Source organism: Leopardus geoffroyi, chromosome B1 (genome assembly GCF_018350155.1).
Source record: "Leopardus geoffroyi isolate Oge1 chromosome B1, O.geoffroyi_Oge1_pat1.0, whole genome shotgun sequence".
In the NCBI taxonomy this organism is placed as follows: domain Eukaryota; kingdom Metazoa; phylum Chordata; class Mammalia; order Carnivora; family Felidae; genus Leopardus; species Leopardus geoffroyi.
Window position 1 is genome coordinate 83,031,324 of NC_059327.1, and position 16,047 is coordinate 83,047,370.

General features: G+C 37.3%; 1 protein-coding gene across 4 annotated transcripts in view; it reads right to left on the minus strand.

The window, feature by feature from the left end:
• GAB1 (GRB2 associated binding protein 1) overlaps positions 1–16,047 on the minus strand; it is a 126,455-nt gene that overhangs the window by 31,804 nt on the left and 78,604 nt on the right. For all 4 annotated transcript variants that reach the window (XM_045466714.1, XM_045466735.1, XM_045466724.1 and 1 more), the window contains exon 2: positions 11,938–12,232. In XM_045466714.1, the coding sequence (XP_045322670.1) occupies positions 11,938–12,232 (295 nt within the window). The remainder of the gene's footprint in view (positions 1–11,937; positions 12,233–16,047) is intronic.

Consider the following 16,047-nt stretch of genomic DNA (forward strand, 5'->3'; position numbering starts at 1 on the left):
ATTTTAAGGGCTGTTTCTTAAATAAAGCTCCTTGAAAGTTTGAAGACAAACTGTTTAAACACACAGGAGCGTGATAAACCATGACAATGTCAGTTAAAACAAATTCTACCTATACAGCAACATTTGTACAACAAATTATTGGCTCTTGTCAAAGAGATATGAAGAGTAAAGGCTCTTTCTTCCAGAGGCTATAATAAAGCCATGTTAACTTTGCCTTGAGCAATCTTTAGTTTTGAGGCTACTGGCAATGAAGATGTTATATAATCGTAGCACCAGAGGTAGATTTTTTTCCATAAAAAAAAAAAAAAACAACAGTGTTTCCCATGCCAAGCCAACTTTCCAAGGAGGCCCATTTTATTATGTGGCATTTACAGGCACGAGGATCACCTCTTTGCCCCATCTTTATTTTGCTGTTCATTCTTTTCCTTCTACTCCTCAGCAGACTAAGGAGAAATAGTTCTAATTCTGGGATTCATGTTCAGGGAAAGAGATTTTCTTTAATGCTTCTCCTCTCCCCTCAGCTCATAGCTTCATTTACCATTTATTGGGTTTCTGTAATATTTTCAGGCAAAAGGGGTCAGCAAGTGAGGGAGTAATTTATTAAGCACTTAACAATGTTCTGAGAAGATTATGAAGCTAGCTAAATTGTTTACAGTTAAGTAATCTGAAAACAAACTGAAAACCTAGAGATAAAATCCCACGTTAATCACTGACACAACCAAATAAATTTTCAAGAACCCAGAAGAAAAATTCTCTGTTAGTGTGGTTAGGAATACAAGACTAAAAATCCAGAAAAAGGTAAATACTCATATATGAATAAACAAATTTATTTACTGTCTGTTTATGTTAGAACAGAAAAGGCTGGCTTCAAACGGAGATTTTTTTTTTAATAACAAAACATTATCTAAAAGACACTAAAAAGTGGTAAAGGATTTAATATGTTCAACCAAATAAAATCAAATGGGAGGTCATATGACCTGTCAATTCACCAGGAAGGAGCTACATGTCAGCTCTAGCTTCCCTAGACACTACAGGATAAGTCCACATGGTTTTGATAATGTCTTTATGTATTCAACTTTAATATCTGTATATGCACCACAGCAAAATTTATGTAGTTTATATTTTATAACTGTTCTTCCTAAGCACAGAAGCTCATATCATGGGGCGCCTGGGTGGCTCAGTCAGTTAAGCATCCAATTCTTGGTTTCAGCTCAGGTCATGATCTCATGGTTTCATGGGATCGAGCCCTGAACTGGGCTCTGTGCTGACAGTGTGGAACCTGCTTGGAATTCTCTCTCTCTCTCTCTCTCTCTCTCTCTCTCCCCCCCCCCCTCTCTCTCCCCCCCTCTCTCTCTCTGCCCCTCATGCATGCTCTTTCTCAAAATTAATAAACTTTTTAAAAAAGCTCATAATTATAAAGCTTGAATAAACACATTAGTATGGCTAAATATAAGTTTACCTTTATTTATGGGTCCCCAAAATAAACACAAAGGATCAGAACTCCTATGCATCAGTGTGCCCCACGGTAGATGCTTAAACTGTTTCATTCACCTAGCAGAAACTCACTAAGCACTTTCTTTCTTTCTATCTCTTTCTTTTTTTAAATGTTTATTTAAAATAAATAAATAAATAAATAAATAAATAAATGTTTATTTTTGAAGGAGAGAGAGACATAGCGTGAGCAGGGGAGGGGCAGAGAGAGAGGGAGATACAGAATCTGAAGCAGGCTCCAGGTTCTGAGCTGTCAGCACAGAGCCGGATGCGGGGCTCAAACTCATGAGCTGTGAGATCATGACCAGAGCCAAAGTCGGACTCAGCTTAACCAACTGAGCCACCCAGGTGCCCCACTAGGCACTTTCTCTATGTCATGCTGGAAGAGATTAAGGCAAGGGGCACTCCCAAATCTTCAAGATCCATTCAACTGCAAGTGCAGTTTGGAATTTGCTCAAGCATTATGTCAGCCCTACTAGGTGCTAATTTAAGTATGAAGACTTCTTTCACTTGGAGAGTTTGGCCTGAGTACATAGAAGTTGAGCTAATTTCTAACATTTTCTCTTTGTTATGCTGCATGCAATGTCAAGTCTTCATACAAGCTCATCTAATAAAATCTAATACTTTATGCCAGGAGTTAATTCCTTCTTATTTATGAAAGGTGAGAAAAGAAAATGGTGAGAACAGAAAAATATTCTTTTGGACATTTATACAACATAATGCCGTAATTTCAGTGGGAACTCATAAATACCTCATTATGTCTAATAGATGTTGATTGCCAATAGTGTACATAATGTACTCTGTGAAATGTTTTACTGTTTTGACTCAGTTACAAATATATAAAGATTTAGTTAAGAGGATTTTACATCAGTGATTCAGTAAATCCTTGTGCATTGTTAAACTTAAGAGAACTATGAAAAATATTTACCTGAAATATAAAAATTTTCAGAAAAAGTATTTTCTGAAGAGCTTTCAGAAAAACCTATACAACTTCAAGGAAGAAAAGGGGGGGAGGCGAGAGGTCAGAAAGCAGTTACCATATCCTATAGGCTGTATTCACAAATACATTTTACATACTTCTTTTTGTGCCATAGACATGTGGTAAAATCGTATGATCCCATTCAATTTTTAGTTCTGACCAAAACAAAATGAAACTCAACACTGGAAACACATCACTAAATAAAACAGTCTGAATCCTAATTCTCCACTGTAACTCCTAAAGTAAGTTTTTCAGGTGGATGTTTTTAGAGATACATTTTTCTAAACTTGATAGCTACACACTAAATGAACACAGTGATTCATCTGCAGTGTGGGAAAAGAATCACCCAGCCAGGCAATCCTTTTGTCTGACCTTGTTTTATTAACACAATGGGACCATCTCATTTTTAACCTTCCATTTCTTCTACCTGTGAATGACTAAAGCTTTTTATCCTCTTTAGAGATGCAAGATCCTCTCAATTTCTGGAAAAAAAAAAAAAAAAAAGACTAGGATTCAAAGGTTCCTTTTTAAAAAATATATAGTATCTTGTTGACAATATGGGAAAGCTTGCATCTACTTCTAAGAGGCAAGAACTGGAGAGAGCTTCCACAATGTTCACTAGCAAGCTCATGAAAGAAAAGACCTTTAAACAGCCATGAAAAGCAAGCCCAACCATTCCAAACAAGATGGCATATGAAGGACTTAAAAAGGAAAGGGAACCGGGGCACCTGGGTGGTTCAGTTGGTTAAGAGTCTGACTTCGGCTCAGGTCATGATCTTGCGTTCGTGGGTTCGAGCCCCGGGGCAGGCTCTGTGCTGACAGCTCAGAGCCTGGAGCCTGCTTCGGATTCTGTGTCTCCTTCTCTCTCTGCCCCTCCCCTGCTCGTGCTCTGTCTCTCAAAAAAATTAAATAAAACATTAAAAAATTTGTTTTTAAAAAGGAGAGGGAACACTGCCCTGCCACTTGGGCTCAGATAATGCACTATCTTCAAAGTTTTAGTCTTTGGGGCTGTTTTACTCATATTAATTTGACTATATACTCAGCTCTGCATATTTTAATGCAAGCATTGCAGTGTTTCTAAGTACTCTCATTTCTGGTCAAAGTTAACCAATTGGTCTGAAAAACTTCTGTTCCACTTTATAAAGACACATGATTTACCCCATTCTGCCCGACAAGTAGTTGAGCAGATCCCGTTTGTTGTTTTCTGCCTCACCTGGGTCTCTAACTTACTGCTCTTTCTAAGTAATGCTGGTATCAAGTTTCTGAGAACCAAATATCAGCTTAGGGTTTGCTTATGTGTGTAAAATCATTTCCTGTGTCTTAATTCAAAAAACATAAAGAGTATAATTAGCATTCGTTAAAGGCCTAATAAGCTGCTGGAGCAAATTCTTAACTAAATTTTACTTAGAAAGGTAACAAGTACTGGTAAGGTAAGCTTCAAGCAGCTTTTGGTGAAGAGAAGTATATTATTATGTGAAGAGAACTACAAATAATAAATTGGTCCACATGACCCTGGCTTAATGCACAGTTTTATCCTGGTTGGAACCACAATGCCCTGGTGTTACTGTCCCTCATAGAAGTCGGGTGCCTACGTAATGCCTCTAAACAGTCAAAATAACATATACAGATACATTTTTTCTTTTAAATTAATTTTTTTTTAATTAGAGAGAGAGAGAGAGAGAGCGAAAGAGCGTGTGAGTCAGGGAGAGGGACAGAAGGAGAGGGACAATCTTAAGCAGGCTCCACACTCAGCAAGGAGCCCAATATGGGGCTGGATCCCATGACCCTGGGATCATGACCTGAGATAAAATCAAGAGTCGGATGCTCAACCAATTGAGCCACCCAGGTACCCCATATATACATGCATACATATATATATATATATATATATATATATATATATATATATATATATGTATATATATATATATAAAGGCACAAGAGCTCAAGCCCAGGGAAGCAATTCTACTCTTTCTCATTGATAAGGAGAATATTTCAAAGTTAATATGACAGGTCCTCTGATTTTGTAACTACTGCCATACTGTATTTAGCATGTGGTAATAAAACTGCAGTGTTGCTCATGTCCTTGTCAGGAGACTAGATGAGATCCTTTTCTCTCAAGCTGGGCTACATTTGCTGAGAGGATACTTTCTGGTTTCTACAGCAAAAATTTTACCTTTATGTTCACAAACAGGTCAACAGGCAAATAGGTCAAGGTTACTCTGTTTCTATTAATTACTAATTTACCTGGTCTGTTGTAGAATTTTTTTTTTTTTTGTCAAGAGATGCATTTTGATTGATCTATGCCTAATTAACTTAACAAATTAAGAGTCTATCGACAAAGATTATGCATCAATTAACATCAATCCTAAAGTAACTGTTTTCTCATTTCAGAACACATCATTTTTTATAGAAGAACATTTTGTAAAGGTAAATCTAACAAATGTATACAAATGAGAAACATCAGTAGTTGCAATTTTTAGTGAAGCAACCTGCAATTTCAATTTATTTATTCAAAAATTGAAGACCTTTAATCATAGCCCAATCTATTTAATGTGTTTCAAATAGAAATTTTTTTATTTTGATGATCTCCTTAATAGGTTGTACAAACATTCTTGGAAACTTTTTAAATAAACCCCTAGGAAGTGCTGAAAATGTCTTAATTCTTACTCCAGAGGCATCCATCCTGTCATCAGAATCACTGCGGGGATTTTAAAGATCTAGGTGCTGGAGCCCCATCCCAGGAGACTCAATGAATCAAGATCTCAAGAGCAGTAACTTGAAAATGTGTAAGAAAACAAAACAAAAACAGAATAAATTCTAGTTAAACTGGTCCTCAGGGAAATGCAAATTAAAACCACAATGAGGAGCACCTGAGTGGCTCGGTGGGTTAAGCAGCCACCTCTTGATTTCCACTCAGGTCATGATCTCAGGGTCGTGAGATCCAGTCCCCTGTTGGGCTCTGTGCACAGCGTGGAGCCCACTTAAGATTCTGTCTCTCTCCCTCTCTCTCTCAAAAATAAAAATAAATAATGAAACTACAATGAGACACCAGTACACATTCATGAGGATGGCTATAATTAATGACTGACAAGACCAAGTGTTGACGAGAACGTAGATAACTGGCAGTCTCCTACACTGCTGGTAGGAAAGCAACCAGTACATATCCTATGATGTAGCAATTCCATCCATCGCTATTTACCCATAAGAACTAAGGGTTTATGTCCATCAAAAGATATATATAACAACGCTCACAACAGCTTTATTTGTATCAAAATAGAAATAACCCAAATGTCTATCAACATTCAAACAGATCCATAATTTGTGATATACTCATAAAATGGAATGCTACACAAGATGAAGAACTCCCACTACATGCTACATGAATGGATCTCACAGACTTCTATTGGAAAAAAGAAGCCAGATTCAATGGTTTTGCTCATATAAAGTTCAGATACAGGCAATGCTAATCTATGGTTATAGAATCAAAATCAAAAAAATTTTTTCTGCGTTTGTACTGGAAAGAAGGATGAAAAAAACCTTCTGGGTGCTGGACATATTCTCTTTTTTTAACTCTGAGTGGCAGTTACACAGATTTATGTTTCTATATATAGATATAGATGGATGTATACAACTATATTGTACTATATACTTAAGATCTGTACCTTCGACAGTAATGCGTCATACCTGAATAAAAAGTAAATAAAAATAAATCTAGCAGTTCTCTAAGAACTGCTTTTACAGGAAAAGGGAGCATATGTATATTCTTACATTAGTTTACCTACTTTTCTAAAGGGAAGAATATCAGTGACTATTTTTAAGCCATTATTATCTGGGCACTTTAAGAAAAGCAACTCAACTGATTGATAAGAGGCAACTTTCTAATCTTGCACCCTGAAATTAGACCAGGAGCCTTTGCGCCAAGTTAGTTAGCTGTTTAGAGCCCTTAGGCTGTGTTTCCTGGCACTTGTTAAGCAGATTTAACAGCTTCCACCTTGGTGTAGAAACAAAAATAAATCTGCACATTTCCAAGAAAAACAAAAGAAATTAGTCTCTACCCTCAAATCTGCTAAATAAAAGCATTCATAGGAACCGCACACAGTTCAATGAGCTACAATTTAAAAACAGATTCAGCTTGCCAGCATTCTGAGTATTCAATAATAGCAGTGGTCACCTGGGGCAGCGGAAATAACATGGTAACGATATTTTGAGAGGTTCCTGGAATCAAAACACAGGTCAGATTTTTCCCCTTTCCTTTTGTTTTCAGCAAAAAGTAGTTATTCTCATAGGGACTGGGGATAGTTATTTTCTCAGACTGTAATACCCAACCATAGGATATTTCTTCCCACATCTTGCCTGACACAAGTACAGGGAAAAATGATTTCGTGTCATTAGTTTTAAGCCAAAAGTAAGAGCATACTCAACTTTGAAATGGGAAGAACACAGGGCTCAGGGGACAGATTCTAGGTAAAAACAAAAACACCTATTATTTAGTGATTGGTGGGGAGATCTATTTAGAAGCAAGAGAATATAAAGCAGGTGGTAAAGCAAATGGAAGAACAAAGACATTCTGATATTTACTTTGTCATATTAAATTGTATGAATGTGATCACAAAGGATAATAGCAGTTCTTTGCTGTTTGAATCTTTAAATGTGTAGATTTTTGCTAAGGCATCTAGCAAAGTCAGCTACTACCAATGAATAAAATGCAGTGGTTAACTTTGAAGCGTTTTTGCAGTTTTGCTACCATGCATGAAAAATCAAAATTATAGAAAAAATTTTTTTTGTGGCTCCTAGATACTACACAATGAAGGACTATTCATCTTTCACGGATATATGACCTACTAATTTATTCACAAGTTCATAATTTATGAGACACTCAAGTCTTCAACATCATAGTAAGACATTTCTAATTGTGGTATTTGGGAGAAAGCCAGGATGAACTTGCAAAAAATTCTATATTGTAGAATTTAAAAAGACAAATGTAGTTGCATTTAGATATAGCTCATGAACTACACTTAGAAAGCACTGGCAAATTGAAGTCCTTAGCGGCCTGTTATGTGAACAAATAAAAGTGAGTTATGATTAGTACAGCTGTTTATGGTAACCAACTCATTATATACATCAAATTTGATTAATACTGGAAATTTTCTCACAACCTCCCCTTTTATTGATATTGTAAAGATAAAACATTCACAAATTAAGAGTTTCATTCAAGACAAATGTATTTAAAAAAAATTTTTTTTAATGTTTATTTATTTTTGAGAGAGAGACAGACAGAGAGAGACAGAGCATGAGCAGGGGATGGGTGAGAGAGAGAGGGAGACACAGAATCCGAAGCACGCTCCAGGCTCTGAGCTGTCAGCACACAGCCCGACATGGGACTCGAACTCACAAACCACAAGATCATGACCTGAACCAAAGTTGGACGCTTAACCGACTGAGCCACCCAGGCGCCCCTAGACAAATGCATTTCTAATCTATTTTAAAAGGATTTGGGAGTTTGCGCCCCTCCCTATATTGGTAAGTTCATGAAGCAAAAAACAGACATTGTGACTGATTATGACTACAAATACAATGAAAATGTTTCACTAAGTATAAAATAAAGTTCTCGGTACATTATCAGCTATAGTACAGAGCCATTTAAAACTACCTATGCTTTTCCTGACCTTCTTAAAACTAAATTAACTGCTATCTATGCTTATTTATTTTTTCTTTAACTGGACACTTATCTAACAATATTATAGTTCCTAGATTATTTTCCTGTCTCTGTTAGACTGACTGTAAGCTCTATGAGGGCAAGAGCTGTATTAACACAGTCCCATAGTTTCATACTTTGATATATGTATATAATCATACTTTAATAATCATATTAAATTATATATATTATATATAAATATTAAATATATTAAATTATATATATTATATATATATTTTTTCCACACACATTATGTATCTTGCACTCATCAACTGTAATGAATTATTATTCTGAGTATGAATCCTTCCCCACTAGACGCTCAGTTCCACATCTGTAATGTTTGCCATTTGTCCGCCTAACTAGTCACCTAATAATACATAGGTTGAATGAATATCCAAAGCCTAGTAGAGTGCTGGCAAATTCAGTAATTTGGTAAATTAATGAATCAATTTCCAAAACAGATAAAACCTTCCTTCTTCCCAGAGATGACTGGGTGTTCATCAAACTTCCAGATGATGAGATGAGAGTCATTCTAAGGTGGACAAATGGACCAGACTCCATGCCTTGAAACTCACAAAGTTAATCTCAGATACTTGTGCATTTGAGATTCTTATTTTGGGGGTTCTCAACTCTACCCACCCCTGAAAGGGCTTCCAAAAATTAGACATATTCCTTGACTGAAGAATGTATCTCCTCTTGGAGGGTATCTCATTTCCTTTGGTAATATATTTAGGAGAATTACACAGAAAACAAAAAGAGACGGAAGAATCCCTACTACTTAGTCTTTCAGATTAACTAAATCTATACAGGCAACCGATGAAGACAGAAGTCTACTTTTATGTCCCTAAAAACAAAATCTAAATTGAAAAGAAAGTCATCACCAAAAAGCGTATACAAGGACTTAAATTATTTTAACTGAAAATCCATCACATAATGAAATTAATGTGGTATCTTAATCCAAAAATTATCATTACTGCATGGTCATTAAACAGCCATTAGAGAGCTATCTTATTTGTGACTTTAACTTTAAAATCCTCTACTGCACTCAAATATAGACCTTATATGCAAGAATGGAAAGGAGTTTAACTGGAGTTAGGAGTCATACCTCCACACGCACTTAAATGTGAACATACTTATTAGTAATTTCACAAAAACCACTAAAGCTTAATTCCACAGGTGAAACAATTTCTTGAGGCTTTTAATCACTAGAACTCTGCTGAAAAGCTCTAGTTCATCAGCCACCTCCTGTCTAAACTGGATGCCTCCTTGCCTGTTTCAGTGCTGCTCCCTCTCAGGATTCTGGATTCTCTCACCAAGGGGTTTCCCCACCCCACTGGGCCAATCCCAGCCCTGGAAGGCTCCTCCTTGTGGGCTGCTGACTGGCCAGAGAGGAAGCAGCATGCTGACCTGAGCTAATTAGAGATGACTGCTGTTTCACTTCAATTCAAAACTTGATGCTGATTGTTGATGCAATTTTTCCAGCCCTCACTGAAACTCCAACACTCCTAAATATAGATATTTGGAAATGCACACTGTAAATGGCAGTATAACCATGAAGATGCTAAGTTCAAAGACCTGAGGGCACCTTTCTTTCTGATTTTTGGGTTTACAGACCTAAATTTGTGTTGGGGTCCCCTAGATATGTGTTTGTTGTCAAAGTAAGAGAAGTAGAGAAGTGGACGGGGAATAAGTGGTCAAGACAGCTATATAAGCACCTGAAGAAGAATTCTGCTTGTAAAAATCTTTAAAAATTTTTTTTATTAATGTTTATTTATTTTTGAGAGGGAGAGGGGAACAGGGTGAGCAGGGGAAGGGCAGAGAGAGAGGGAGACAGAGAATCTTAAGCAGGCTCCAGGCTGTGAGCTATCAGCACAGAGCCCTAGCAGGGCTCAACCTCACAAACCGTGAGATCATGACCTGAGCCGAAGTTTGACGCTTAACTGACTGAGCCACCCTGGTGCCCCCACGTGTAAAATTCTTTTTTTTTTTTTTTTTTTTTCAACGTTTATTTATTTTTGGGACAGAGAGAGACAGAGCATGAACGGGGGAGGGGCAGAGAGAGAGAGGGAGACACAGAATCGGAAACAGGCTCCAGGCTCCGAGCCATCAGCCCAGAGCCCGATGCGGGGCTCGAACTCACGGACCGCGAGATCGTGACCTGGCTGAAGTCGGGCGCTTAACCGACTGCGCCACCCAGGCGCCCCACGTGTAAAATTCTTTATGAGACCTTTACTCAATCATTCAGTTCTTCCCAGGACAGATACTCCAGAACTCAGTGCCTCAACCAACTCTCTTTCCTCTCCTCCCACCCCCACTTTTATCATTCACAGCCCCCTGCTCTAGTCACATATGATTCTGTTCTACCTCAGGGTCCTTGCTCTCCCTTGCCCCTAAGCCTAGAGGGTTCTACATCCCTTTTTTCATTTATGTAGAAATACTACTTCCTGGGGCGCCTGGGTGGCTCAGTCAGTTAAGTGTCTGACTTCGGCTCAGGTCATGATCTTGAGGTCCATGAGTTCAAGCCCCGCGTCGGGCTCTGTGCTGACAGCTCAGGGCCTGGAGCCTGTTGCAGATTCTGTGTCTCCCACTCTCTCTGACCCTCCCCCGTTCATGCTCTGTCTCTGTCTCAAAATAAATAAACGTTTAAAAAAAAAAAAAAAAAGAAATACTACTTCCTTCAAAAACCTACAATTTACCTGAGAAGCTTTTCTTCACTACCTGTTATCCAAACCTTGAGCCTCTTCTTCCTCTATGCTGTTTTTAGGATCTTTGTGTTAAACTCATTTGTTACTTTTTTTATCATGTTTTGTGACTGACTGTCACTTGCTTTTCATAGGTATTGATAATCCTCTTGACTATTTCATAACTTCATAATCCAATATGGTCTTCTAAATTTTTTTTAATATTTATTTTTTGAGAGACAGAGAGAGAGAGAGAGAGAGAGAGAGACAGAGGAAAAGCGGGGGGTGAGGGCAGAGAAAGAGGGAGACACAGAATCTGAAGCAGGCTCCAGACTCTAAGCTGCCAGCACAGAGCCCAACATGAGGCTTGAAACAATGAACAGTGAGATCATGATCTGTGCTGAAGTCGGATGCTTAACTGACTGAGCCACCCAAGTGCCCCATAATCCAATATAGTTTTTTTTTTTTTTAATTTTTTTTTTCAACGTTTCTTTTATTTATTTTTGGGACAGAGAGAGACAGAGCATGAACGGGGGAGGGGCAGAAAGAGAGGGAGACACAGAATCAGAAACAGGCTCCAGGCTCTGAGCCATCAGCCCAGAGCCTGACGCGGGGCTCGAACTCCCGGACCGCGAGATCGTGACCTGGCTGAAGTTGGACGCTTAACTGACTGCGCCACCCAGGCACCCCAATCCAATATAGTTTTTAAAATAACATCAAAATAATTGAGTCACATAAAAATGCTGTTTTTAAAATAGTCAAGTATCAGCAGTGCTATAAAGTTCAACTTAGTATTTATATAGAAACTCAGGAAATGCTCTCAAATAAGTATGTCTTCTTGTCACCTTCTTCTTCAAGACATTTATTTAGATACTGCCCCACATGGTTAAGTCTCTCTTTCTAAAACCTATGAAAAGCTTCTCCCCAAAATGATTAGAGGGTTATTAGTGCTTTTTCCAAATGGTGTTAACTATTATAAAAAAGAAAATACTATACTGTGTAACTGAAATAACAAAGAATTTTATAATAGTTCTAAAAATGCAGCAATAAAGGAGAACTCAGGTTGAATAATAAAATCTTGAGCTTACCTTCCTCCGTAGGATTAAACCCACAGATGTCACAAATGCAACGAACCCACTTATTCATCTCTTCCTCACTGTCTGCTACCAAGTAGAAAATTCGGTCAATGGTGTTGATATCAAAAATGTAGCTGTTTTCAAACTCTTTTTTGTTAAATGTCAATCCAGCATCAACTTGCTGACATAAATTTAAATCAATAATACGGATAGGCTTCTTGGCATGATCATTTTTGTAATACTCCAAGACATCTGGATCTCCAGTTAAGCGACCACTGCGTAACACAAACCATCTCCTCTTCCATGCCTAGGGATGAAACAAAAATATCCATCTAGTATTAATTTGAGAGAGATTTTTCAAGAAGATGCACATTTATCAATGCACATTTCACAAATGAATTGTTGAAAGTCACATACATGTTTTCTTTGTTTCCAGGGAATAATCTACCACTCTTTACTGATGCCTCAACTTAAAAATGTGTCTATATATACATATTTATTATTTTCTATTAGATCTAATAGAATATTAGAAGATATTGATTTATATTAGATGGTATTACATAATGTAACATCAGGTCAATAAACTAAGGGAGACTGAGTTTTTACTAAATATAAAAAAGCAGTGGTTTCAACAAATGGTGCTGGGAAAACTGGATATCCACATGCAAAAGAAGTTGGACTCTACATCATACAAAAATTAACTCAAAATGGATCATCAAAGACCTACACATAGGAGCTAAAATTAGAAAACTCTTAGAAGAAAACACAGGGGAAAGCTTCATAACATTAGATTAGGCAATTGACAGGACATTAAGAACGCAGAAGAAACACAAAAGGAAAAAAATAGGTAAACTGGATTACATCAAAATTTAAAATGTACACATTGAAGGACTCAATCAATAGAGTGAAAAGTCAGCTCACAGAATGAGAGAAAGTATCTGCAAATAATTTGTCTCATAAAAGATTAACGTCTAGAATATATAAAGAATTCCTACAACTCAGTAACAACAAAATAACCTAGTTTAAAAATGGGCAAAGGACTTTAACAGAGTCTCCAAAGAAGATATACAAATGGCCAATAAGCACATGAAAAAATGCTCAACATCCTATCATCAGAGAAATGCAAATCAAAACCACAATGTGATACAATTTCATACACATTAAAATGTCTTTTATAAAAACCATAGAAAATAACAAGTGCTGGCCAGGATGGCAGAAATTAGAACCAGTATGGAAAACGGTATGGCAGTTCCACAAAAGATTCCAGTTGTAAATATCCAAAAGAATTGAAAACAAGGTCTCAAACGGGTATTTGCACCCCATGTTTATAGTAGCATTACTCACAACAGTCAAAAGGTAGGCGCAACCCAAGTGTCCACTGATGAATGAAGAAATGAACAAAATGTGGAATATACATAGAACACTGTTCAGTCTTAAAAGGGAAGAAAAATCTGACACATGCTATAACATGGATGAATCTTGAGATGTTATGCTAAGTGAAAAAAGCCAGTCACAAAAGGATAAAGTATATGACTCCACTTATACGAGGACTTACAATAATCAAAATCTAGAGACCAAATGCAGAATGGTGATTGCCAGTAGTTGGAAGATGGGGATAATAGTGTTTAGTGGGCAGCATTTCAGTATGGGATAATAAAGAAATTCTGGACATAGATACTGGTGACGGTTGCACAACAAAGTGAATGTACTTCATGCCACACTGAAGCTGTACACTTAAAAATGGTTAAAATGGTAAACTTTATGTTAGGTACAGCTTACCACATTAAAAAAAAGGCAAGGTTTTTCATGCCTTACTATCAAGCCATCAGCACATAAAGGGCGGGGGGCACCTGGGTGGCTCAGTCGGTTAAGTGTCTGACTTCAGCTTAGGTCATAATCTCACAGTTCGTGGGTTCGAGCCTTGCGTCCAGCTCTGGGCTGACAGCCCTCTCTCTCTCCCTCTGCCCCTCCCCCACTCATGCTCTGTCTCTCAAAAATAAATAAATGTTAAAAAAAAAAAAGAATACATAAAGGTACTTCTTCAAAAGACTCCTTTGTATTTTAAGCTTCTCACTCACTTCTGTGTGAGGGGAATGGAGAAAGAAGAGTTTAAAAGCTTTCATTTCTCACCTGAAAAGCAAGCAAAGAAATGGGCTGTGTCTTTCTTCCGGTGAGTCTATTTTCAAAGACCATATGGATAAGATCTGTATTCTTATGGGTTGCAATTTTCCTCCTCCTTTCTCTTTCTCTTTTCCCTTTTCTTCCCAACAAACATATACTAGCAATCTAGATCTATACTCACCATGTACTTCCTCCACAAATTTTGGTCAATTACGGGTTTCATACTATGCCTCAACAGGCCTAAAATTCTTTTACTATTACTCTCTAAAATCTCATTGATTAAATAATAAAAACAGAACTGAATGATGAAACAGTGCTTCAGCAGTCTTTAAATCCAACAACTCTGCCCAGAAACAATATTAAGTCTTAATCCTCCTTGAATGTTTTTTTTTTCTCTTAAAAAGATTTTTTTAATGTTTATTTATTTTTGAGAGACAGAAAGAGACAGATCATGAGCAGGGGAGGGGCAGAGAGAGAGAGAGAGACACGCAGAATCTGAAGCAGGCTCCAGGCTCTAAGCTGTCAACACAGAGCTCGAAGTGGGGCTCGAACCCATGAACTGTGAATTCATGACCTGAGCCAAAGTCAGCCACTTAACCGACTGAGCCACCCAGACACCCCGAACGCCTTCTTAAAACCTGGACAACTGTACTTATAACTGAATTAGCTTGGGCGATAACTTTAGGTTTAACATTTTAATAGACTCTAAACTGTATCCATTCAAGGAAATGTAGCTACATTAAAAGGTAAATCAGTGAGCTAACCAGTCAATAAGTTATCTATTCTATTGTAAATACCTGTGGGGAGAACTACAAGTAGGTAATTCATGATCGCTACTCTTAAGGAGTTGACTAATCATGAAGCAAATATTTACAATACATGAAAATATTTGATAATACAGCAAACCTGTCAACATACCTGCAGAACTATTGCTAAATGGAGAGGCATTCCTTCATGGAAAAACTGGAAGCAATCCTTCAATAAGATTTAGTAGAAATATCTAAAAGGCCTAAAAATATTACGTAGTTCTTTAATGTCAACAAGGTTTTAAATTAACTTCTCAGTCCAACTATAACTCCAAGCAAAGAGGAACTAGTCGTGTCCAGAAAGAGACGGCAGTAGGAAGTTCTTCTAGATGCTTTAGAGAACACTGAAAAATCCTACCATGTTAAATTCACATGACTTTAGCACTGGTTTCTGGATTACAAAAATCCATTTAGTTAGTAAGACATTTATTTACTTCAAAATAAATAAATATCATCTCTTAGTAAAGTTATGCGATACCTCTCTATCAAGCGGTAAGCCTGAAAAAGTAATAAAGAAAAGAGAGACGAAATATAGTATTATGTCACTTCTTTAGGGCCATCAAGGAATCATATCTTTTAGTAAGTGATTTCTCCAGATAGTAAAGATTCTGTCTTTAAATGCAGAAATGACTTTTTAAAACTTTAATGTCTCTTGTCGAAATCTTTCTACAATGCCTCACTACATAATTCATTGAACACAATCCACCCATTCCCCAATGACTCAGACGAAGTATTATAGGCATCAATCTCTATACTGCACTTTCAGGGAAGCTCTGAGAGGCTGCTCAACTATTTGCCGCTATACTAAATAGTGCCCTACTGCTGTGCCTGCGTAGTTGATCTATAATCTTTTTAATACAGTTAGCCTTGTCAGTTGTCACTTCTCTCTTCTAATAATACAGTTAATAGGATGCCAAACTGCTTCCTGCCTCAAGAGACTTTGCGCATGCCATTTCCTGAGTCTAGTACGTTCTCTTGCCAGGCGGACTCCGACCTTTGGGCCTTCCCTTCCCAGCGACCCCCAATTTAAGTAGAGCACAGTTTTAGGGACCTTATTACCCATGTAATAAGGTACCTTACTACCTAAAGGATAATTATCATTTTGCAATTTAAAATTTCTTTGTATTTATTTATTTAGTATCTAACTCCCTAGGCAGACTGTAAAATCCACAAAGATAGTGACTTGTCATTACAT